This window comes from Microtus pennsylvanicus, chromosome 10 (assembly GCF_037038515.1).
Source record: "Microtus pennsylvanicus isolate mMicPen1 chromosome 10, mMicPen1.hap1, whole genome shotgun sequence".
In the NCBI taxonomy this organism is placed as follows: Eukaryota; Metazoa; Chordata; class Mammalia; order Rodentia; family Cricetidae; genus Microtus; species Microtus pennsylvanicus.
This window is the reverse complement of record NC_134588.1, coordinates 58,583,116-58,609,991: the sequence shown is the minus strand read 5'-3', so window position 1 is coordinate 58,609,991 and position 26,876 is coordinate 58,583,116. Positions and strand designations below refer to the sequence as shown.

General features: G+C 47.5%; 1 protein-coding gene across 1 annotated transcript in view; it reads right to left on the bottom strand.

The window, feature by feature from the left end:
* The window catches only part of Cd247 (CD247 molecule), a 70,488-nt gene extending 45,368 nt beyond the window's left edge, over window positions 1–25,120 (bottom strand). The window contains exon 1 of the mRNA XM_075988500.1: window positions 24,865–25,120. Within this exon, the coding sequence (XP_075844615.1) occupies window positions 24,865–24,922 (58 nt within the window). The 5' untranslated portion in view covers window positions 24,923–25,120. The remainder of the gene's footprint in view (window positions 1–24,864) is intronic.
* Window positions 25,121–26,876: the final 1,756 nt, after the last annotated feature.

Here is a 26,876-nt window from a genome sequence, read left to right as displayed (position 1 = left end):
GTATGCAGCCTCCTGAAACAAAGGCCCAGGGCAGCCCCTCCTGAGCTCAGCCCTCCCCACCTCCCCCATTCTCACAGGCAGTTGCCCTGACATGAAAGGGCTGCAATGCCGTTGCTCCTTCAAAAGCAGATTTAAAAATGCATGAAACCCGAGATTGAATGCCACCCACTTTGGCCTCTACCCCAGCCCTACAAAGGCACAGGGGCTAAAGTGGGGGGGGGAGGCTATTGGCCCCGAAACAGGGTCTGCCTCAGGGGGCAGAAGGCTTCCCCCCCCACTTTTGACCTTCTGACCCAAAATAGGAACTGTGGCTTGTTCTTATTGCAGATCCCCCCCGCTGGAAGCAGCCAGGGTCCCCAGGCAAACGTGTGTACACAGGACCTGTGACTGAGCGAGGGGCTGCATCCAGTTGCAATTAGAAAGCTGTCCTCGGAGCCTGTCTCCTTTCTGCCATCTTGTCCTGCTTTAACTTGTCTTCTCCAGTTCTTCACATGTTTCTCCCTTTCTCCTACGAGCATTGTCTCTGAAGGACCATATGCATCCCGTTACTATATTTTTACATGTATTTAAATCATTAGTTTGTTAAAATAGTATGCCGCATTTAAAGTAGCATGTACTTGTCCTTCCTGCCTTTCTTCCTTTTGACGGGTTCTCACTGTGTAGCCGTGGCTGGTTATAGTCCACCGTCTAGACCAGGATGGCCTTGAACTCATAGAACTCCTGAGTGCTGGCATTAAAGAGATTTTCATTTCGGATGTTTCTTTCTCTTCAAAATTCAAATCGCTTCAACCCTGGTGAGAATGGCTATGATTGAAAACCAGAAACAAGTGCTGGCCACGATGTGGAGCAATTTCAGAGCCCCGGAAGATAGCGAGGCGGTTCTTGCACAGAGCACAAACTCAACTATTACATGATCTAGCAATCCCTCTTCTACACATCTGAAAAGAGTGGAAAACAGACTCTCAAAGAGACCTCGGTATGTCCACGCTCTGAGTATCTTACCCACAATACTAAGCAGAAACACCCTAGGTCTTATCTCTCGGTGCGTGGCCAGGCAAGACGGGGTCTGTACATACAGCTGGAGCATTACCCAGTCTCCAAAAGAAGGAGATTCTCACACAGACGACAGCAAGAACAAGCCCTGAGGATAATACGCTAAAATAAAGAGCTGCAGAATTTCAAATACTGTATGATCCTGCTTATATAAGGCACACAGGGAAAGTAAAAAATCATAGAAACAGAAAGAATGGTGGTTGCAGGGGTGGGGGCTGGTGGGAGGGGACGAGGAGCTGGAGGTTAGTGGATATATGGTTTCAGTTTTACAAGATGAAAAGAAGCTAGAGACAGACGGTTGTTCAACCGAACAAGTGTGCTGAATATCACTGAACTGTACACCCACCATGGCTAAGGTGGTACATTTTATGTTGCATGTATTTTACCGCAAACTTTTAAATCTGAGGGAAAATATTAGAAGGATATGTTATTGTCTCAAGCACCAAACAACACAATAAAGCAGTATTCTGAGATGTCAACAATTCACTGCTAAGAGAAGCAGAGGAGGTAGGAGCCCGTGCTGGGCTTAGCCCTTTCAGTACCAAGCAAAAGAGGTCCCCTCAAATCTCTGTCATTCTCCCATCGTCTATTAGCAACTTTTACGGGTCCAACATTTCCCCTACTTTCAGAGATAAAAGTCGGTGCCGACTTGTCCATTTCAGAAGCTCATGTTTTCACGAAGGGGTGGGGGTGGGAGAAGAAAGAAAGAAAGAAAGAAAGAAAGAAAGAAAGAAAGAAAGAAAGAAAGAAAAAACAGCAGGTTGGTGAACTTGCTGGCTTCTGAGGAGCAGGGAGGGGGCTTTTCCTTTCGTGTCTTCAGCTTCTCTTAAAACCTCTGCAGGCAGAGTTAGCCCCAGCTGGGGAGACCTCTCCCCAGCCTCCTTCCTGAACTGGCAGTTGGTCCCTGGCAGCAGGTGGGAAGCCACTGAGATCCAGTTCACAGGGACCCTTTGGTGGGTATGGGGGAGGGAGGCAGAAGCCTTGCCTGCCAAGTAAACCCAAAGGAGTGGGTCCCAGACTGTGCAGGGGTGCTCCAGAGCCCGCTGGGGACAGCAGGGCAGCATAGCCATCGGAGAACCAGACTACTCTTGGAGTGAATACTGTTGTTCTTCCTGGCAGGTGGAAGTATCTCCTGGTGTTCCCCATGCCCCACCTTCCCTCCATTGCCTGACTTCCTCCATCTGCCCAGTTTCTGTTCCATAGGTACAGCCTACCAGAATCAGCTGTCCATTCCGTCCAACGCCTTCCCTGCTCCAAGCCCAGGGCCAGAGCTAGCACTTAGCCCGTGGGGCGGTGAGACTGTGCCCGTTTTACAGCTGGCTGCAGAGGCATAGCATAGGGCAGCTTGTCCAGGTGTACACAGTTGCTAGTGTCAGAGCTGGGATCTGAACCTCGAGAGTCTAGCTCAGAACCTAGATGCATTACTAAGTTACTCTGCTGGTTTGGTTTTGCAAAAATTCCTTCTTCCTCCACTCATTCCCTTTCCATAACCTCTTCCTGTCGTTCCCTATCCTGAAGCTCGATCGTGTCGGCAGGAGATTGGGTTTGTGAGCCTGGCAGGGTCTGAGGCAGGTAGCGACTGGTGGGCAGAGAAGAGGTCTATCAGCATTTGACTCTGACAACATTATTGTAGAGATATATTTTTATTTCTTGTCTTCTTTTCCAGAAGGATCTTACTGATCATCTCTACCCAAAGCTCCCATTACACCAAGACCTTAGCAGTATCAGGGGCATCAGATGATGTACCCACAGCTATAAACAGACCTCATAATACCAAGATCCTTCCTGTTCTGGAGTCTTCTCCATAGGTAAAGCTCTGCTGGGCTTTCTTATGTAGAATCAGCAGATCTAGAAAGGAATTGCCCACACACTCACCCCCATCAGACGCAGACAACGTCCTCACGAATGCACGTACAATTCATTTTCTCACTGTGTCTGCAGGAGCAGCCTGGGAACCTGATCCTTCTTCCTGGCCTTGGAAATAGGGACCAGGACTATAATAGATCATCAGGTAGTCACAGCAGCAGGGGTTCTGACTTGTTAAAGAGATGGATGGGGCTAGCCAGCAAAACCTGATTCCTAACTCTCTATGTGATAGCTACAATCAAATGGGAGTTTCAGGGCCAGTTTAGCAAGATGTTGGTTACATATTCAAGGGTCTCTTTCAGATTTTCCGAATGGGTTCACATGGGTTGGATTGTTCTAGAGAGCCTTATTGGGTTGTTGGTGGAGTTTGAATAAAAAATACAGTGGTACCTCTATACTGGCATGAGTAAGACCTTGGGAGAAATAACTGAGCTGAGGTTTTCTTACCTAAGCAAGGGGATGGAGGGATTCTACAGCCCAGAAACTACCCGAGGCTGTCGTGAGAGTCAGGTTAAGGACTAGGTCGGGGTACTAGCTACCGAGCAGCACCGTTCAACTGTCCCGTGGTCATGTGCGTGTCTCTAATTTTATTTTGCACTTGGTTCTTCTACCCCTCACATCTCTGAGCTGTTATATGGAACAGAAATTATCACAGACGTGTGTTTCCAAGAGCCAGAAACTTTGTTCTTTTATCTCTCTTGTAAGGTCTGGATTTAGAGGAACATTTAGTAGAATAACAGAGGATCTCATCAAAAACTAAACCCGGGAGATGGCTCGGCTGGTAAAGTGCCTGGCAGGCAAGCGTAAACTCTTGAATCTGAGTCTCTAGAACCCATGTAAGAAGACCATGTTCAGCAGCGTGCGTGTGTAATCCCAGCCCTGGAGAGGTGGAGACAGGAGGACTCCTTAGATTGCCATCCAGACACCATAGCAGGCTCAGAGGGCTCCAGATCCAGTAAGAACCCAAGTCTTAAAAAAGATGGAGAGAAACTGAGGCCCACACCCAACACTGACTTTTGGCCTGCACATGCCCGAATATGCGCTCATACACACACACAAACCCAAGCATTACCACCAAGCAGCGATTCCATCAGATCACAACTCGCTGGTTTTTAGAGCCAGGAGGTGGGTTTAGGGAGCAATTCTAGGACCTTATTCTGGTAGCGGGGAAATCTGGGGTCCAGTGTGTGCCCAAATGACTTACTTATACTATTAGGGTTCTTGTGTCCCAGGAACAGTGTCCATTCAGACACTGCAGGAGGTAGAGCTGCTGAAAGGGGTGGCTAGTGGCCTCAGAGGCCACCTGAAAGATTTGGTTAGAGAGGAACTTTCCAGTTCAAATGTAGGAGAAAGTTTCTAGCAACAACAGCTTTGGTTTAGAGGCCTTTTGGCAGCACAGTTCTGAGCTTACACCCTGACTGGGTACTTAGTAGGCTTGGCTACATTGTATATCCTCTACGAGCCTTAGTTTCTTCCTCTATAAAATAACAATAAGGGTTTTAGAAGGAATAAATGTAGTGACAGATGTGAGCAGCTGACACTGATAGCTGCCATCACATGTGGAGGAGCCCCCCTGCTGTTGTGATGAGGAGAAAGCTTGCTCTCCACCTCGTCTACACCACCGTAGTGTTGGCAGAGAGGAGCTCAGTGAATAGGTGTTGAGCAAGCACCACTAAGTACACGGTCAGTCCTCCGTGGGATGTTGCTTCAGAAATCCCTGTGGAGACAAGATCTGAGGCTGCTCAAGTCCCTCTCAAAAATGGCAAGGTATTTGCATATAACCTACAAATCCCTTCCTGCTCTCTTGGCTGCCTCTCGATGACTGGCAACATCTCATATGACTGCTACCTAATGTTCTGTAGGAAACAATGACACTTCCTTCTCTTCAATCAACAACAAAACTACACTCCCGCCGGCCTGACTCCAACCATGGACACCAGAGAGAAGCCGGAGCCTTGTGAGACTGTGGGAGAAGCTGTGGAAGGCTCCTTACACACCATTCCATTTCCACGGATTCTGTGCAGGGCTCCATGTACAACAATTAACGTTTGGCTTTTGGAAACTTTCTATAATTAAAAAAAATAGTTTTGAATTCAACTGATGGTGCAGAAGCACAAGTACAAGTACAGAGAGCCGACTGCATTTACTTCTAGGGATTTATTTTGTTTTTGGATGATGCTGGGAATCAAACCCAGAGCCGTGTGCATGCCACAAGCTCAGCCCACCACCAACTCCTTCTGTCTTTTCTACGTGTAAAGTGCTCAGATAAGCCTGCTACGACATAAAAATCATGCTTCTTGGTTCCGGGTATCAGCATCCATCCCTCTTAGAGTCACAAGTCTTCAATCCTGTAGGCAACTGTCACGCTCCAACCTCCACCGCTGAACTCGGACCTCTGAGCGTGCCTCCTCCAGGCCTTTCCCCCATCTCTGGGCAGTTCTGAGCATGGTGCGTAGGCCCTCTTGGCACTGTGACCTCTGCATTCTCCCACATGGACCGGCTCACTCATGGACTTCCTTCCCATCTCTATTCTGATGCCACCTTGCCAGCAAAGGGATCCCTGCACGCCTCCCGCCGACACAAGGCACTTTCCTTGTACCCAGCCCCACCGCCCAATCTTATTTTTCTTAGCATTTATCACTACTTGTTTTACATATTTACTTACTTATCCTGTTGCATTGCCTGTCTCTGTCTTCAAAATATTAGCTCTGTAGGATCTTGGCGGCGTTGTTTTATTTTGTTTTGTCCATGTTTATAAAGCACATAGAGCCCCCCCCCCCGGTATTATACATACTTGGTAAATATTTGTTGAAGAAGTAAATGTATGAATAACATTAGTGGTTCTTCTTGTTTGTGTGCATGTTTTGAGCGGCAGGAATTGTGGGAGAGAACAGAGTAGCTGTGTCTTGGGTTGCTCATCAGATGGGATCTCCACCCCGGGAGAGGCTATTGAGCGACAGCACTAGACTTCCCTGTTCTGACTCCAGGAGGCCTCTCAGTTGGCCCTGGGCCACCTCTGAGAATCAACTGCAACTCCTGTGGTCTTAGTCTTAGTGCAGGGCTTCTCAATCAATAGCTTGTCACTGAGTCCAGAGACCATGAGGCTTTCTTCTTACTCTGACCATGAGGTTTGCTCCATCCTGTGGAGGAACTAGGAAGAAGGAACCTGGTGGGATCAACTGAGTCTCAGTATCTAAGAAAGATACTGGCAGAGCGAACTGATAAATAAGGTCTCGTGGGGAGAGCAGAAAGTGGGCAGGGACTGGGAGGGAAAAAGCCCAATCAAACATACTATCGTGCAAGGCAAGAAGTCTAAATGGTGTCTGAGGTCGGGAGGCCGTTCCTAAGTGCACATCCGCTCTGTCAGGGGATAATAGCAGGCCAGGTGTGTGATGTACCCGCGTCACGCGTTTAATCTCCATCTGACAGAGAGATGCCTGAAGTTCAGAAATGGAAGCCTGTGACACAGAGTTTGGGCCCATAAAGCTACCAGAGGCAGCCAGGGGAGGGGCACCCAGCAGCTCTACCGCCAGGAATGCATTCCAAGGAGAAAATCACATAGCGGGGCAGATACATCCACAGGAATGTGGGGAGTGTCCTCAGCGACATTATTCACAATGTGTCAAAATTTGAAGCCATCTAAATGTCCAGTAGGCAGAGGTAAAATAAATCACAGCTGTCTGCAGGGACTAAGCTTGAGATTTACAGTTTAGTCCAAACAACAGTTACAAAGTTAAATGCGTGCACCTCCCTACCCAGGAAAATAGGGACCATACTCAGGAGTTGTGGTGTGTCCATTTTTTTAAAAAAATAGTTTTGTTCTTTTTTCTTTCTTTCTATATTTTCTAAGCTTTCTGTGCTAAGTATGCTTTGACCTCATAAAATATGATAAATAGTATCTCTTAAAGTGCCTATGTTCAGGTTCTAAATGCAGAAAATGAAGCCTATTCGATTTAAAGTAGGATGCAGTGGAATTGCTGGCTTCTGGATCCCGTGCGCATCGTTTTAATTTTCTTTATGGATCCACGGCAAGGGAGACGTTCCTAGCAGTAAATTACTGCTCTTAGGGCAATAGTGAGTAAACAAGGACATAAAGATTGTAAATGTGGCATTCGGTGTGAAAACACGGTGGTTAAGATGTAAAGCAGAGCCAGCCTGGCCCAGCAGGGCACTGGGCTTAGAGCAGACCTGGAATGGCAGAGTCTCAACAGGAACAAACAGAAGTCTCTATTTCAGGGGCAGCCAACCCCAGATGTAACCTCAGTCCTGTCTGCAGCCTTCCTGGCTCAGCCACCAGACTTCTTCTGCCAGCTCCTTACCCAGGGACACCGAAACAGAGTCCAAACGCAAGGATCTTCAAGGTTCTTGACTGAGCCCAGATTCCTTGATGTAGCAGTGGGAGAAGAGAGGAAGAACCAAAAGAAGTTTCCTTCCTGCCTTTGCTTCCGGCTCCGCTGCCCAGATAGTTTGCTGAAGTTCTGGCCCTCTCTCCCTGCTTGTTTGTGTTGATGCGACTGTCATAAACTGTGATGCTGGTAGTTTCTACTTAGATACCCTGGGCTGTGGGAACCTTCCGCCTCCCCTCCTGTCCTCTGGCCTCTCCTCTGGCCCTCCCTGAGCCAGTAGCTCCTGCTCACGGCTGGCTGCTCAGGCTGCAGACTTCACTGGTTTTTCACATTGGGGTTCAGCTCATTGTTGGCCAAAGCCAACAATCTTGATTCTCTACAGGAATTCACAACTTTTTAGCCCTCTGTCCTGGGAAAACTCAGGTCCCCCAGGAATCAGAGAAGCAGAAACAGGGAGGGAAAAGCCAGGTGGAGATGGCTTCCTGCGAGCTGAATGTAAGAATACTCTTCAGAGATTGACAGAAAACCTGGAGATCGGCCACAGACAGACACGACCACTGGCAGTCACCATTGATATTTCCAGTATGCCATCTGGCCTTTCTACTTACCCAGTCCCTAGTCAGTCATTCCTTTTCAATTTATAGTACCAGAACACGTTTATTATAGCTCTACCCCGTGCCCACTTCCGCCTGAGCTCTTTATATGCAACAGCTTTAATCCCGCCAACTGTACCTCAAGGTAGGCAAGGTTAATTAAGAAGATTGTTTCAAAGAGGCCAAGAAACTGACCCCAGGTCACATAACTATCCATAATAAACCCAGAATTTTAATTTAGATCGCAAACCTATTATCTCTTCACTTCTGTTAAAACTGACCTCCCTGAACCCCATCACATTGTCAGAAACACAGATGAAAGACAGAAGGAATCGCCGGCTGGAGGGCACCTGGAGTCAAGTGGTTACCCGGCTTTGGTTGATGGCTGTCCTTGATAGAACCACATGGCATGTGACACCTCCAAAATCATCATTTCAGTGCATGCTGGGAAAATGCTTAGTACTGGATCAGCTGCAGCCCCTTGGTTCATTTGATGACCAAATGTGCTGAGAATTGCCTATCACGGGCTAATCATCACTGAGCAACTGAACAAAAGTCACGACTCCATCTCACTGGTTCTCAGCCCCCGTGGGACATTCTGCAGCATCTAAAGGCACTTAGGCCTGACACAACTTGGAAGTACCACTCACATCTAATGAGTGGAGGTCCAGGTACCAGTAAACATTCTACAGCACAGAGGCCAGGCTTCATCAAAAGATTACTTAGGTCAAAATATCAACAGAGCTCAGGCTGAGTTACCCTGTTTCCAGCATTCAGTTGAGAGGGACTTGATTCAGCCAGAGACAGACCGAATCTAAAAGTGTATCTTATCCTCAGAAAAGCATAGCGCTAAGTTGTTCAAACTCAGCCATGGCTGAAGTATCCACATCCTGTTAGGCTAGGCAGTGGCTCTTACGTAGTTTTTCCAGCTTGTCTTATTCAATGGAATAAAACATTATGGAATTTACATAATGTTTCTTTGGGTTAAAACCGGGACTGGAAAATGTAACCTCTAAAAGGAAAACAAACAGAAAATGAGAGACGTGTGTAATAATGGAAGCTGAGGTGTAAAGTTTAGGTTTCCTATAAACTTCCTCGCCCTGCCATACTCCACCTCTCCAGCCAGAGACGGACACCTAAGTGACCCCAGGCAACTGTGCAGAGAGAGCAAGCTTGGGATCCAAATAACAACAATGCCCAGCACCAATCTGGAAGTCTCACCTTCTTTAATCTTGCCTCTCCACTAGGGAAAGCCAGATAGCTGCGCTTCTACACCTCACAACGCTGTGGATCATTCACGGGGAATGTCGCATAACAGTCCCCGACACAACTCAGATGTGTCCTGAGCACTCATCTGATAATGCGCTCACACATAGGGTTCCCCTTTGTGAGGTGGAGTGTGGGGGGGCTTCTTATTAATTTCCTCCCATTGCCACTGTGTGAAGCTTCTCTTAGAAGAGGTTCTACTTCTTATGCTGTGCTGGAGAAATAGCCCCTATATCATGAAAGAGAACCATTGAACTCTATTCTACTCACAACCCAAAGGGGATGGTTGCTTCCAAGAGGATAATGTACCCCGCTAAGAGGAGGATGCTTGGGACGGTGAGGCAGACCACATCGTGGAACTTTTCATTTTCCAAGTGGGAAAATCTCGGAACTGTCTCAGTGAATTACAGTGACTCATGCAGTTTTCACCCAGACTTGAATTCTCAACTTGCTTTTTTTTGTTTGTTTGTTTTGTTTTTGTTTTTTCAAGAAGGGGTTTCCCTGTAGCTTTGGAGCCTGTCCTGGAACTAGCTCTTGTAGACCAGGTTGACCTCGAACTCACAGAGATCCACCTGCCTCTGCCTCCTGAGTGCTGGGATTAAAGGCGTGCGCCACCACCGCCCAGCTGAACTGGCTTTTTAATTCCAATCTGCTTTCATCTTTTCTTGACTGGAGGCTGGATTTTTATTCTCAAAGTCAACACAACTTCAAGGATTATGCAAAAGGTTGAGATAAAAGATGCCGTGCTTGGATTGACAACAGAGTTTCTGGTATGGATTAGAGAGGTGGCCTGTGTACCACACACAGGCTGTTCATTAAGCTTTATCACATATGATTTCTCATAATTGTCCCTCCCCATTCTGTTGAGCACAACTATTTGGAAGGTAAGTGAGCTGTGTATTGTGCCGTGAGTTCCTGAGAATAGAAACCCCTATGACTAAACTCTCCATGAACACAGCAAAACTGAGAACAATAACAAAAGCTTTTATCACCAGGGCCAGCGGAATCACATTTGATTTTCCATTTCACTTTAGCAAGACAGCAATCTGCCTGAAGGAAGCTCCCCCAACAAATCTATGTCATCTTGACTTGAAGCTTGGACCTTGTGCTATCTGCTTGTGGAGCCAATCCATCCGGCTGTGTGGCTACCTGGGGATGACCCCCCCCCCCCCAGGTCTCTCCCTGCTGCTGTGTGATTGGAACGGAGGTGGGATGATGCTTACCAATGGAACTGCCTCCTAAACAAAGATGACAAACCAAGAGGTGGAGGCAGACGTGGACCCAGGTACCTGTCTTCTGTTTCCACTGCTCTCAACTAGGGATGTGCAAAGGATGGCCCACAAAACAACGAGTCTAGGCATCTGCCTGTTTTTGCAATAAAGTTTTATTGGCATGTCTCCTGCTCATTTGTTTGCACATATGTGTGGCTGCTTTTGTGTTACAATGAAAGTGTTGAGTGATTGGGAGAGCTCATACGGACCATAAATCCTATAATATTTAGTACCTGGTCCTTTGGCCTAAGCACTAGGTTACCATCTGAGAACATCAAAGATCGACTTTAGACATATAGAGAACAGAGAGAAATAAAACATCAGGGACCTTGTTCGTGGTCTTTCTTTTGGTAAAGCAAAATATAAGTACCTGGAAAGTGAATGAGTGACAGCAGTTATCTGACGACACAAGCCAGCCTTTGGGGATAACACAGTATGCCTGTCCTCGTGAGCTGGCGTGTATTCAATGCTTGTTCCAGCCACCAAACTCGCCACTTTTCATGCATTGTGAAGTTAGCCCTTTGAGTGGATAATACAGGCTGTTAGCAGACAAGGAGTTCCAGACCTCCAGAGCTTCTGAGGACACACAGCTAAGAAGTACTGACAGTAATAGTCTTTGGTTCCAGAACCTCGGCTCATAGCCAAGGGCCGAGCGGGACAAATAGTGGACAGAGGTGCCTGCCCTGCAGCAGGAAGGGACAGGGTGTAGCAGAGTCAAAGCAATTCTGCCGTCAATCAACAAATCCTCTCACCAGGCCCCACATGGCTGCCGCTTCGTCTACACAGTTTTCTCACAAGGGAGAACTGAACTCTGATCCAGTCTCTCCAGTGTTGACTGGCGGCAGGAAGCCAGCGGGACGCACAGCTGATCCCTACTTTATCTTCCCCAGGGGAACAGGTTTGAAGCACTTCTTCACTCACGACTGAGCTAGAGCCACCCACCCCACAGGTGGGGCCTGGCAGCTGTGACCTGGAAACCCACTCTTTTCTTCCCCAGCCAGGGAGACCACGTGGAAGACAGAAGAGTCAGGGCCCAGCTGCAGGCTGGCTTCTCATGTCAGGGTCCCTCTGCCATGTCACCGCTCTGTGGGACCAGGACGGCAGAATTGGGATGGGAAAAGGAGGCTGTGAAAGGGGTAGAACTGTTTCAACTGCAGATCAAGCCCCACTGCTCGAATCACTAGCAGACTCATTCTGAGACTGCAGAATGTGCGGGTGATGCTTTTCTAAAGGGCAACCCCGGTGCTTCCGAGAGAGGAGGTACCATGCCTGTGACACACTCTTATTCCATCTTCCAGAGACTGCTCTGCAGCTGCGCCCGTGCGGCAGGGGGTTCAGAGGCTACCAGAGTACAGATGCCTTTCCCTGACTGCTGCCCGGTGGTAGAGACTGGATCACCCTAGAAACAACCTTGCCCAGAGCCCTCAGAAAGCCCTAGAAGAATATGTCTGCATTTAAATGAGACATCAAAATGTTGACTCAAATCAGGATTTCTGTGACACTTGCTACCTGGTGCTAGCCGAACTTCATGATATCTCTGAGTTCCCTGAGGTCACATTCTTGACTGAACTTGAGGCTAAGGTTAGAATCCATACAGTTTATTTGGAAGGTGATCCCGGGAAGCATTGGTAGATGATATGCATTCAACTGTGTCCACGAAAATAGGCCAGAGCACAGCCCCCTTAGCATGGGATCTTTCGGATGGGCCTTAACCCAATCACACTGGTGTCCTTATACAATGGAGACATTTGGACAGAGATACACACAGGAAGGACACCTCATGAAGATTATGAAGACGCCTAAGATGCATATGCCAGCAACTCCAGCAACTGTCAGGAGTGGGGAAGGAGTGTGGGCAGGTTGAGGACAGACCACTGACACCCTGAGTTTCAATTTCTAGCTTCTAGAACTGTAGAACAATACATTTCTTGGGTATTTGGGTTTTGTTTTGCTCTCCCCCCCCCTCTCTCTCTCTGTGTGTGTTCTGTGTGTGTGTGTGTGTGTGTGTGTGTGTTCTGTGTGTGTGTGGTGTAGGGGGCACATATATGTGTGTGTGCGTGCATGTGGATGACAGAGGACAACTTTAGTTATTGTCCCTAGAAGCAATATACTTTTGAGACAGCATCTCTCACTGGCCTGGAATTCACGTCGTAGTCTAGACTGGCCGGCTAGTGACCCCAGGGGTCTGCCAGGCCCTTCTGTACTGGGAAAACATGTATGTACCATCAAACCTGGCATTTTTAAAGAGTGGGTTCTGAGCCCAAACTCGGGTGTTGACCTTTGCTTTACCAACTGAGCTTCCACCCTGATAACATTTCAGGTTTTAAGCCACTGCTTTACGGCACATTGTTACCAATACAGTTGCCAATGTTAGGGTTTGAACGCAGTTTGTCCCCTCAGAAAGCTCTGGTGAAAACTTTTTGGTTCCTGGGTGTACACATGTGTGGAAGCCAGAGATCAAACTTGGTATCATTCCTCAGATACCATCCATCTTGACGCTTTAAAAAAATTCCTTTTTTTTTGAGACAGGGTTTCTCTGTGTAGCCCTGGCTGTCCTTGAACTCGCTCTATAGTCCAGGATGGTCTTCCAACTCTACCTCTGCCTCCTGAATTCTGGGATTAACGACATGTATCACCATACCCAGCTGTATGTATTTACTTTTTAAAATATATATATAGTGTGTGTGTGTGTGTGTGTGTGTGTGTGTGTGTAAGACAGGCGCTCTCTCTGGTCTGGGGCTTGTTGATTAGGCTGAGCTGGGTGGGCACAGGCGACCCTGACTTCCTCCCAGGAACAAGGTCATTACCACACATGGACTCTCAACCTAGGACCGGAACCAAGCGCCCAAGAAAACTTCTTTCCTTTGCAATTTACCCAGACTGTGGCTTTGTGTTAATAACAAAAGGTGGATTGAGACAGTGGTGGGGAACGAGGTAGATTTAGCTCAAGTTGCAACTGCAATTTCACTACGGCAGCAAACTCTAGGGAACAGTGTAGAAGGGGTCCCTGCGGGCTTCACAACACAGGGGCACAGATGTTCAGTTCTTCCACTGTTCAGGATAACTATAACATGTGAAGTAGGCTACGCTAGCACTTCCCAGATGAATGGGAGCTCCTCTCAGGGCAGCTTGAAAAAGAATCGTTTGAGGAACTGTGTGCTCTTGGTACAGACCACCCGGAGGGCATTCTCCAGGAGTCAAGGGATGGCTCCCTGGGACTAGAAAGATGCTTAGCTGTGCAGGAGGCAGAACTGCTGGGAGTAGGCCACACACACAGCCAGCAGCGGAAAGAGGCAAAGCAGAACCCCACCTGGAGGAGGAGCGGCCTCTACAATGGGTGTTCAAGGCTGTGAGAGGGCCTCCTCATCCAAGAACCAGCCTGCAGGTGGGAGGGGCTACCAAGAGCTACTGCTGGTTGTCTGGGTTTCTAAGGGTGGAGTATCCTGTCCCTTCCACCAGATCTTGTTCTTTTGTTTTTCCCTTGCTCCTCTCTCCAAGCAGCACACAAACCTAGCTCCTGTCTCAAAGTCCATGGCCAATGTCAGACAGACCAATGAGCAGCCTCTACTTTAGGGCCACTACAGCCTGCATGCGTGTCCTTCACCAAGATAAAACGAGGCGTTTGTGAGGACAGGCTGGCTCTGGTGACACTTGCAGCGAGCCATGCCCCTCTGGGCCTCGCTGCTCCTCCTGAAATGTAGGGCCATCCCCAACGGTGCTACAGCATCCATCGTCCTGATGCCTGAACACACGAACACACTCCCTCTTCACGGATAGCGCCTCATCACCTGTCTTTCTTTGAAATGTTTATTCCAAGACATGCAGTTGGGCTGTACCACAGCCTCTGATGCTAAGTACTACTTGCTCAAAAGCACAAAATAGGTGTGCTCTGTATCTTCTTTCTGATAACTGGGTTTTGTTGTTTTGTTGTTTGAGACAGGGTCTCACTATGTAACCTTGAGTGTCTTGGCACTCGCTCTGTAGACCAGGCTAGTCTCAAACTCACAGAGATCCACCTGCCTCTGCCTCCCAAGTGCGGAGATTGAAGGGTGTGCCACCATGTCTGGGACAAGTGTTTTTTGATGGCCATTGTTTTGATTTGTACTTTGTTTAACAGCCTTTTCTTAGACAGCATTCCCCTAAGGATGTTTAGCATTTAGATAGTTACAATGTTCTCGTGCAGGAAGCTTTCAAAGGCCTCATGCAGTGAGTGAAGGTTCCTGATACTTAGTACATATTTTCCCCCTTTTCAGACTAACTGACTTGCCACAGTGTTTGCATTGTCTAAACATATACATGTTTATAACCTCAAGCACTTGGGTCACATGCTCTCTTCTACTGAACATCTGCAGAGGCAAACCACACTTGTGTTCAGGTGTGCCGTGTGTGTGTGTGTGTGTGTGTGTGTGTGTGTGTGTGTGTGTGCAAGTGTGCTTTGTGGGGCTAAAGGCTGATGTCACAACATCCTCCACCATTCCTTCTCTGTCTTATTTTGTGAAACAGGGTCTCTCACTGTTAGAGCTCAACTGGCTAGCTGGTCAGGGAGTCCCTGGGGCTCCTGTCTCTGTCCTCCAGAGCTGGGGTTTCAAGTGCATGCTGCCACCTGTCTTTATGTGGGTGCTGGGGAACCGAACTCAGGTCCTCATGCTTGCACAGCAAGCAAGCGCTTTACCACCAAGCGGTCTCCCTAACCAAGACAGTGGGCTTGAAGAGACTATTTAGGGGCAGCATCCCAAACCAAGAGAGCTAGACCTCCCATGTGAGCCAGCAACTTAGTATTCATCTTCGTGGTCATTCTGCACTGAACTTTAGATGCCTGGCCAGTTGACCGACCATTGTTCTGCTATTTAAAAACTGAAACAATTGCAGACTTTGGCTATGCCTAGAAAACTTTCAATCCCAAACTTTAAAGTCCCTCACAGTCCAATCTTCTCTGTCTCTTGGTGCCAAGGAGCCATTTTGTGCTCTTCAAAGTGAGAAGACTTTTTTGAGGAAGCTCTAGACTGAAAGGAAACCAGTAATTAGGCCAGCTTCAAGTCTAAACCTTCGTGTTTAAATAGACAAATGTGCTTTTTAAATCAATGCAATCAAGAAATTGTCATGAAGATCAAAAACCTGCTCCCTAAGTCTTCCTCTGGCGCCCACCTTGGCCCCTTTGGGTAGCAAACATTTGTAGACTTTATTCGCAGCTTGTTTTTAAGTCTTTAAGTAGCTAACTCCCAACCCAGAGACTACAAAGCTCTGAAAATTAGAAGTACCCCCAACCCAAAGAGCTATTCCCTGATGAGGTGGCCATTGAAATGGAGTTTGTTTTATCGGGTCTTTCTCATGGTCTTTACAGACTTGAACATTTAACAAAGCAGCATTTGCAATGGGCAGGTGAGAGCTGGCCAAGATTTCCGAGGGTATTTCACAGGACAGGTCAGCGGGGAGATGGATGGGTGAGCAGTGGTGGATACAATTATTTGACTTTTCTGAGCTGTTCTTTTGAAGCTTCTATGCTTAATAGAAAGAAAAAGAATAATCCTCTTTGCTAACCTTTTGTAGTTCCATCTTTATTGTTCCCATCGAAGCCCAAAGAAAACGAGCAAGATTCATTTTGTCCAGAAAGCATCTGTGTATTTTATATGGGCCTGGGCTTTGAAGCACTGATAGTTAAGTGGGAGAAAAGACAAAGATTTTTCTCTGCTCTGAGAAATCAAAGGAGGAATTTCTGAAGCCCTCTAGTCTACCTCGAAACAGTCCTGGGTGGCATCCAATCTATATGTGCTTCCGTTGCTACTGAGCTCAGCGTGGAAATTAGCACAGGTCGACAAGAATGATGGAAATTAGGCCAGACCATATAGCGGTGTGTTGGAAGCCACATTCAGACTCTTTTTAAAACCATAGAATATAATTTCCGGCATCATGAACGTCCAGCTCTAAGAAATGGGCCTGCTCATAGGCCGGTCAGGGCAGTTGTCTACAGGCTGTTTGACTGGGAAAACAGGGTAGATTGCTATTAATCAATAATGAAATTAGCCAGATAACTTAGGTAATCAGATACTAAAAATAAACCAGTTTGACCAACTATCTTGAAGACCAAGTTCACTAGAGACTACCTTGTTGGAGTGCTTGCAAGGAAAGCATCAAATGTGCGTTGGCTGTTTTGCTCCAAAACACACGGGATAAGTATTGTGGAGGGAGAGTGTGGGGAGCTGGTGACATTTTCTGATGATTATTATGCGGTCCTGAAACTGTCTGTGTGCTGGCCCTGAACTCTGAGAAGAGCTCCCGATAGGGAAATATTTGTGTGCTGTTTTTAAACTTGAGTTCTGAGAACAACAATTTTCCACCTTATTTTGCTATTTCGTGCAGATAATTTATGATGGTTACGCATCTGGGGATCATTCAGAATCTGGTTTAGTGTTAGGGGCAGGCAGGGTTTCCGAGGCTGAGAGTAAGGCAGAGTTAGCATTTTAGCCAGGGAACCGGGTGAAAAGAGGTGCAAGGGAGGAAATGCCAGGCTCACTTTAGGGACAGGCGTTCCAGGGCAGCGGGGCTGGAACAACAGCTTCTCTTGCCACACACACAAGGCTACATGTTGATATACACGTATACACATACCTGCAGATACCAGCACATGTCCATCAGCATACAGAGGCGTAAATACATGGAACACATGCACTAACACACTCATATCTTCATAGACCCATTCCAGAATACAACAAACACATACACACACACACACAGTCACCTTAGAAGCTGCATCTATGAGGATGCTGTTCCTTTAGATTCTACCAAAAAAAGCGCACTGAGAGAAGACATGTTTGTCATCTATGTAAGAACACTGGTGCACAGGCACCTGCACCGACCAGAGTGTGAGAGCAAATGCTCCGATAGGTGTGTTCACCAGCACCCACACTGAGGTTTTAACCCACAGCACCTAGGCTTATGCTATTCCCTAACAAGCCCATCTGGCTCAGTGGCCCCCTCCACTCTCCATCTTTCCTTTGGGGCAATAGGATGCAACCTCTGCTCCCCTTCTCCAGACTGTCGCTGCTTCTCTCCCCCCATGCCTCCTCTTGGATTCTCCCACCATCTCTTTGGGTCTAGGAAGTACAGGCAGGTCTGATTGATGGCTGTCAGTCACGGTGAGTCTTGGGGCTAGTACAATTTTGCATGATGGGAAACAATATAGGCGTGCATGGCTGGCTTTCTGGTCTCTCTGGCAAGAGAGTGGTGGGAGTTGTTTAATTCCAGGAGCGGCTGACCGTGTTGTGAATGTTTTGAGCATGCTGTCTCCCCATCCCCACAGTTAGGCTAAGGCAATGGTACCTACAGTGCCACAGCCTGTTGCATGTACGAATGTCCTGCTCAGGCGGTCACTCTAGGAGACGGGTCTGGCTCTGCAATGCTTCCTGCTTTTTGCTCTCAGCATCAGCCTTCTTAGGATGCTGACTTTGCCCCATCAACAGCACAAAGCCTTGCCCTCCCTGAACACAGCCCAGGCAGATGCAAGGCCCGGGGCTAAACGTGTAAGTAAGTAATTGCAAACTGATTGAAGATATTTGTCACTCAACGGCAGTTTCACCATTTTCTTTGAGGATTTAGTTTGGAAAAACTCACTTTAGAACCTATGTCTAACATTGTGCTGTTCCTTGAAAGAATTGAATACCCATGAAACTTTCCACTGGATCAAGCTATATTCCTAACAGTTTAATTTGGTCAATTGTTTGGGGTCAACCCCTCTCAAATATGGTTTAGTTTACATTTTAAAATGTATTTTCCATGCATACGGTAGGAGTGGGTGTTGAGCACACATAGAAATGGACTGAATTGCGAACTGAGGTACATCTCTCTCAAGGAAAACTCCCCAAATACTTACATTTATTAAGACTAAGATGGAAAATATGGGCTTACCAGATTTGGGGAAAATATGAGTCCAGCCCTATAATAATATGCCCGAGATGAACAGAGTTCCAGTCTTAACACGCCCATATTTCCTACTCAGCAGAAAACTGTATACCAAACAAAGATATTCAGTGTCAAAGTGATTCTTTACTTCAAAATTTGAAAAGAAAATAGAATTAAGCACTTCCTAAGGGGATTTCTTTTAAAGCCCGCTTCAGAATTGGACCTTCAAGTGTGTGCTAAAGCCGCTCAGTAACAACAGTCAAGTAAGTAGCCTCAGAGAGTTCGAGCACACACTGGCTGAGGACCGGGGAGAATGTCTGCGGCCCAGCCCCTGCTTGAGCAAGTCACCAAATCTTTGAAAGTAATTTTCTCCTTTTTATGCTCATTTTTATTTGAGACAAGTAGCCCACACTGGCTTCAAACCCGCTGTATCACCGAGGATAAGGTCCTCCTGTCTACCTCCAGGTGCTGGGATTACAGGCATACACCACCATCCCCAGACTCGTTCCCCTCATTTATAGAGAAGTCTACAACTTTCTGAGCTACTGGCCACAGTAACTACGCCTATGAGATCAGTCACACAAAGTGCCCTCTGTAAACAGAAAAGATGGCTGGGACATGGGAAAAAGCCATTTGGATGGGACTTGGATCCTGTCTGTCCTTATTCTAGAGCTTTCTGTTTACTATCCCCCTTTGAGTTTGGAAACTATGTTGCTAAGAGCGCACAGCCAACAGGTGAGCAAAACAGACCACGGGAGCCCAGCGTGTCCACCTCTGCGATCATGGGAGCCCAGCAAGCCCACCACTGTGATCACGGGAGCCCAGCATGTCCACACTGTGACCACGGGAGCCCAGCATGTCCACCACTGTAATCACAGGAGCCCAGCGTGTCCACACTGTGACCAAGGGAGCCCAGCGTGTCCACCACTGTGATCACGGGAGCCCAGCGTGTCCACACTGTGACCACGGGAGCCCAGCGTGTCCACACTGTGACCACGGGAGCCCAGCGTGTCCGCAATGTGACCACGGGAGCCCAGCGTGTCCGCACTGTGACCACGGGAGCCCAGCGTGTCCACCACTGTGATCACGGGAGCCCAGCGTATCCACCACTGTGACCACGGGAGCCCAGCAAGTCCACCACTGTGATCACAGGATCCCAGCATGTCCACCTCTGTGATCACGGGAGCCCAGCAAGTCCACCACTGTGGACACGGGAGCCCAGCGAGTCCACCACTGCGATCTGGTTACTTCAAGCATCAGTTTTCTTTCTCATCAACTCTTGCCTGGCCCTCAACAGATCTGCAACCAATATGTAAGCGTAGGAACACCCTAGAAGATGTGGACATTTTCAAAGCAGAGGCCTTGCCTAGCAAGTCTAAAACAATGTGATAGGGTGGGAGTCCCTACCAGAAGAGACAGTTGAAGTTCTGAGCAGAAAAAAAGGTTATTTTTCAAATTCTGAGAGTCAATACCAGTGAGGCGGGGTGAGAAAGCCTTCCTAAAACCTTCACAATGTCTGACCGCAGGTAATTCACTCTGTAGCTGAAAGGAACCTTCAACTTTCTCATCATTCTTTATTGCACACACACACACACACACACACACACACACACACACACACACACACACACACGCAAGGAAATTAAGGCTTGGAGAGACATTTGTGCCCAGGTTTACTCTGCAGTTTGGTGAAAGGGAGAAAAAGAAAGCACACTTGAGCTGCGTTCCTGCTTTGCTGCACTGGGAAAACAATATTCTATTCTGAAGACTGGGAAACTGAGGCACACTTCCCAAGCACCCTGAGCCCGGCCACCTCTGAATCATCTCTACTCTGTGAGGAGGGCACCAGACCCACCGTCTTAGGAAGGAACGAGCTGAGGGCCACTCACTGACCGGCAGAGGCCATGGACGAGCCCTGACTTCCATCCAGATCTTTCTTCCTGCACGGTTTTCACTCTCCTCACCACACTGCATGGTCCAGAAAGACACGACCATGTGTAGACGGTCATAGAGAGAAAGTCACATTCTTTTCTCAAGAGGATTATTGAGTCTAGAGTCCCCTGTGAAATGCTCTTTTATTTTGGCCTGCTCTTTTCATCGTCAGCTCGAATTTGCACACCCCCTCCCCCCAGTAAAGCAAGCTTCATGTGTATTTTTCCTAAACACAACAAGTATTAGAAACAGCCTAAGTATCTACCTAGAGGGAAATACTGAAAAAAGCATGATACATATTTGTGCAAAGTGGTCATGAAGACCACACGTGGAGGTCACACTAGCTGGATTCATGCTAGAATCCACAGAATCTTCTATTCCTACCATACCTTTATTGCTTTATTAGTTTGTTAACTGTCCATCTCCAGCAGTGGTCGCCTTCTTTCCCCCACATTAGAGCAAACACAGGGTAAAAAAATAAAATAAAACAGTGCATTTTCTTAGTTATAAGATAGAATGCAGTTTAGTCATTTGAAATGATTTTTTCTTAAGATTCAAAATAAATAAATAGCTGGGACTGAGAGTATAGGCCTGTAATCCCAGCTACCGGGAGGCCAAGGCAGGAGCACTGAGGGTTCAAGGTCAACCTGGACTATAAAATGAGTAATAGTCAAGCAGACTGAGCAATTGTGTGAGATCTTGTCAAAAAAAAAAAAAGGGGTCGAGGATACAGCTCAGTGCTAGAGTGCTTGCCTAGCACGCATGAGTACTGCTAGTACCCAAAGCAAAATCTGCAAAACTGAACGGTAGAATTCCATAAGGTTAAACACAACACTTTAATAACTATCTTTTAAAATCTCTAACTTTGTAACCCACATTGGATTATCCTGTTCACCTTTGCCCCTTTAATCCCTGACTGTTTAATTTAGTTTTGCTTTTGTCTTACACGGTTTAATGTTAAGTTGTTGAGAAGCAAGATCCAAATGACGCCCATCCAACAGGCCACCTACTAAACCACTCGAGCCGATGGTGTGAAAATGTCTCCACTCTGTTCACTCAGTGGACTATGTACTGTGCACCGACTCGGTTCTAAACCCTGTGCTGAGCACCGGGATGTGTCTGAGAGCCAACAAGGGTCTCTCTCTCCTGGGGGACTGCAGTCACTACACAGAGTGCAAAATGACTGTTTCAGCTAACAGGTCAAACGATTTAGTTTAATTTTCTTTCAGCCCAATTCACTATTTGTTCCTGTTGGTTGCACTGCCGTCATTCTGTTGTAAAGAAGCAGCAGCTTTGTCTTGAGTGGAACTAAAGCATCAGTCTGAACTATTTCTGACCTTTATTTAATCGGTTAAATAGATATAAAAGCGAGGTGGGGGAAAGGTATTTTCAAATTGTGTGCCTAGATTAATTAAATCTAAAGCAATTCTCTGTTGTGCCTAGAACCTATTAAATCAAATATAAGACACATACATGCTAGATGACTTTTGAGAGAAAAGGTGTATGTTCAATAAAAATTAAATCTTATATATTTATTTATTTTGGGGGGGGGCGAGACAGGGTTGCTCTGTGTAACAGCCCTGGCTGTTCTGGAACTCTCTTTGCAGATCTCAAACTCACAGAGATCCACCTGCCTCTGCCTCCCAAGTGTTGGGATTAGAGGCATGCACTACCACTGCCTAGCCTTAATTAATTTATTTTATATAGTATCTCACTATGTAGCTCAGGCTGACCTGGAACTCATAGAGACTCACCTGCCTCTGCCTCCCAACTGTTGCAATTTAAAGCACGCACCATCATGCCCAGCTAGTCTTATTTTTTTAAAGAACAAAAGCAAAACTAAACATAGTGCTAGATGAACACAGCGGTTTAATAAACCTAGGTTAAAGTCTTAGGCTGCCAGTGGAGATTTTTGCAGCAGTAAATGTAGTGTCTAGTCTCCCAAGTCTAAGCAGGGTTGAAGCAGGGGAATTAAGAGAAGAAGGACTTGGAAAGAGTCAAGGACTGGAGGGCAAAACAAGTCCATGGTGAAAATCTGTGAGCCCCTAGCGACGCCATAACTTCGCTTCCTTCAAGCCCACTTCCAGAAGCGTCAACCAAGATTTGCTGTTTAAGCTATGTGTGTATAAATCCCTAGTCAGTGTACACCCATGCCAGCAGAGCTGGGGGCCACCCTGACCCTGGCAACCAGGGCATTTTGTTTTGAATTCTCCCCTGCCCTCTCTATTTCCATTTTCAGTCTTGTTTTCACTTCGAAGGAACATTTTCCTACAGTATTCTAAAGATACTGAAATGATGGACCCAAGGCTCATCCTACGCTAGCCTGAGCTGTGATCCACATTTGCCACAGGACCCACAGCTGGTCTTCTGTTCTGGTGTCAGTGTGCCCAGAGTTCAGAGAAGGGACGAGTTGTATGCTATCAGGAGAAGCCGGTTGGTGCTTTGTAAGTTAGAATCCCAGCCAAAGGTCTCCATCTTCTGTTCCGAGTAATTAATTCAATTTCTGTTTATCGATTGTCCTTTATGTGTGTGTATGTGCGTATATCTCTATATATGGAACATTGCATTCACTTCTTGCCATCACGTCTCTGCAAGGAAGGCATTAGTATCTTTGCTTTAGAGGAAACCTAACAAAATCCAGGACCATCATGATTCTTTAGGTTGCTTAGGGACTTGCTCCTAGGAAACGCTATGACTGGCATGCCCCTGCCTGCTACCTTCTTAGGCCATTCTCTGCTCAGCGTCTCAGACCCTGAGGCTTCACCCTAGAGATGCCTTTCCTCACTAGAGAGTGGACAAAACCAGGCCTGGAGGGATGGCTCAGCCGTTAAAGGCTAGGCTCACAACCAAAATATAAGAGAGTGGACAAAACTGTACTGGTTCATTCTTAGCCATGGCGGAGCAGTTAGAGGTACCAGAAGCTGGGGGTTGGCCGACAGACATGTTCTGCGCCACCCAGACTCCATCTTAGTTCTTCCTGCCTGAGGCCCTGGACACAGTCATGCTAGGCTTTGTGGACTGACCAGTTTAACACTGGCTTCGACCCCAATGTTTGTGTTTTCCCAAAAAAAATGCAAATGCGAAAAGTGGAGGCCTCCTCTGTTTTGGTGGAAATGGCCACAGGCCTCCTGCCCTCTGGGTGGGGTTTGTTTGTTGTTCTTGGCAGCCAGCACCAACCCAGCCACCCTTTGTTTCTCTCCCTAACTCACTAAGCTTCCACTTGAGCTCCAGAACTTGCTGCACATGGATCAGTGAGAAGCAGATAAAAGGGGAAGGTTTGACCATCTCCTCCCTCCATCTCTTGGGAGCCTGTTGCTGCAAATCCAGAACTTCTGCTTGCAGCGCTGCCTCTGAAGTCAGCGAACCTCCCAGGCTGTGAAGAGGTTTTGCCTCTGCTTATGAGGAAGGGCTGTCGTGGGCTCCCTCCAAAGCTATTACCCCACAGAAGCCTGTGAGTCATACCCACCAGGCCCTTTCTGAGAAAAGCACTACGATCACACAGAAAAGCTGATGACTGAGCCCTCACCACCCCGAGGTGCTAGCCCGGCTCTGCTGTGCCTTCCCTGGTGATACCACCATGATGAAGGTTGTTCTTCCCCTGCCAGCCTTGTGGCTCAACAAACTACCACCTGAGGCAAGCCGTAAAGTGGAGAAAGGATATCCCTCACAGCTACCATCCTTGTTTCTCTAGATTCAAACACAGACTGTCCCATTTCTTGAAAGAGACACCATGTTTCACCGGCACTTTCTGAACTAGGAAGTACTACAACACACAGAAAGCCAAGCCTCCGAGGGCCGCAACCAGCACAGGTACAAATTCTCTTCTGGGCTGATTAGGACTCGTGATAGTGACTTACCACATACTCTTCCACTGTTCCCCCAACGTTTCTGTCAGTGTCTGACTGCTTGGGTCACATAGAGAGCCATGTGAGCGTGTCACTGAGGCAGAGAGGGGGTGTCATAGGGCTGGTGGCCATGGCGTGGGGGCAGCACTGACAAGGTGAGCTTAAACACGAACTCTGGGCCAGAAAGTGACAATGCACCTTGCCAAACGCCGCAAACAAGGACGCTTTCTTCGTACCCTTCCCTCCATCAAGTCCTCTTGACTCCACCCTACAAAGTGTTTCAGGCCACCTAGGGCCACAGGCCATGACCCTCCCCGACTGACCATGGTAATGTCATTTGTTGACAAAGGAGGAAAGAACGGATCAGAGTGGCAATGGCAACCCAAGGGGGAAGGAAGGAGACATGCTATCTGGGAGGCAGAACAGAGCGCGGCCTAGCTGGTGTTTCGGATCCTGCGCGGCTTCCGTTTAAATGCTGCCTCTCCACGCTGACCTGGCTCAGTTGCTCTTTTCCTTCGTTTCTCCTCACCTTTTCCCTCCACAGACTTTTCTCCTCTTTCCTTATCACTGGACAATCTACAGCTGTGTTTTCCGACAGTGGCCCCTGAGCCGGTACCCAGCACGGCTGACATAAAACAGATACCTGTGTGGGACCCAACCCAGTCCTGCCCCTCTGGTCATTGACTTTGGGAGATAAGGCTTTAAAAGAAACGCTAGGTCCTCTGCACCCCTCTGCTGCCGCTCAGACACACAAAGAGCCCCTAAAAGTGCCCGGCCACGGAAACAGCGCCCTTACCTGCTCCCGGGAACTGAGCCTGAAGGATGCCAATGAGAGCAGACACCTTCCACTTCATCTTCTACTCCTCCAGGATGGTGCCCAGAGGCAGCTGTGCCTGGAAGGATGGGAGAAAGGGAGGTGTTGAAGGAGTCTCTGCAGGCTTTGTTCTGTGGCTGCCACTCCAGGAAGTGGAGGACCGTGGGCCTTTGAGACAGCACCTGCCAGTAATGCCAAGACACCCTAGCACTCCCCCTCTCGGTTCATAGGCAGGAAGCTCTGGAGGTTTGGGGGTTTGGGGTGTAAGAATGCGTATCCGTCTGAATTTTGCTTTTTCTTCTATTTGACTGTGGTTTTGTGTGCTTTACTTTTTTCTAATTCTTGACTCATTTGTATCTGACTCCTGATGGCTGAAGTCAGACCCTGGGATGTCTAAGATTCCAGTGCAGGGAAGAAGAACACTGGCCCTTACGGGGGCTGGAGAGGGACAGCTCTAGACCCGCGGTGGGGGGGCTGACTGTAGAGACCCCCGTTCCTGCTTGCTGTGTGAGCATGTGAAGCAGTCAGCACCTCCAGACTTAGGTTCTTAATCTAAACAGCAAACAAAGGAGCATGTTTGAGGTACAGTTCTGAACGGCCTCAATTCAGACCACAGAAGTGTGAATACTATAGCTCACATTGGATTCAACCCCCCCCCCCCGACAATATCTCACTGTTTATTCAGCCCAGGCTCGTCTAGAACTCAACTCTCCCTGCCTCAGCTTTGCAATTCCCCAGGTTACAGGTCTGTGCCTCCAAACCAGGTCAAATGCCTTGCTAACGTCAACTTCTCATCCTTGGAGTTGTTTACCAAAAGAAAAAAATTAAAAGTCAGGCACAGTGCTCAGGCAGCTGAGACAGGAGGATTCAGAGTTCAAGGTCAGACTGGACTAATAGCTAATACAAGACCAAGTTATGCTATGTAGTAAGACTTTCTCAAAGCAAATTAAAAATGAAAGCTGAGAACTAAACGTAAGAAAGAGCTGTACGCGGTGTCTGAGACAAGACCGAAAGGACTGGAAAGAAGGATGTATCTTTTCTTCTTTGACTAAAATAATCTCTCTAAGTCCACAGTTATTCTACATACGCCAATCTACCAAAATGAAAGACAGTGTTATCAAATCTGGAGGCACAGAGATGGCTCAGGCACTTTCTTCCAAACATGACATCTGAATTCCATCCCCAGAGCCCACACAGTGGACAAGAGAATCTTGCAAGGATATCTCTTGCAAGATATCCTCTGAACTACACACACCACACACACGTACACACCACACAGATACCACATACATGCACATACATACACACACAACACACATATACAGGCACACATCATACACACACAGATACACTTTCTACACAACACATACACGTACACACAACACATACATACAGACACATACACAACCACACATATACAGACACACACCATACACACACAGACACCACACACACAGTCAACACACACATTTCTTTAGAGAAGAGAGGCAAATGGTCAATAAACGCACGAAAGACTTTCAGTGTTGTTAGTCAGTAGGGAGATGCAAGCCAAAACCACAAAGCAATAGGACAACACAGTAGACACTCTCTGTGCTGGTGAGGATGTGAGGGGATGCGAAGAAACTGCTGTTGCCGTTGGAGATGGAAAATGATGAGGGCCCCGAGCAAAGCAACTTGACAGCTCCTTAACATGTTCAACAGAGTTACCACATGGCCCAGAAACTCTACCAAGTATATACCAGGAAGAATTGAAAACATGTGTCTACAGAAGCGTGGACAGAAGCGGTCCTACAGCGTGATGTATAATGGCCCCAGACTGGAAACAGTTCACCACAGCTGAGGAATGGACTCGTGGGTGCGGTGGCTCAAACAATGGAATGCAACAGCCATGAAAAGACATGAAGTGCTGTTAGATGCTACTGCATGGGTAAAAGAAACCAGACTGAAAAACCACTTATTGTGGGACTCTATTTATATTAAATAGCCAGACGAGG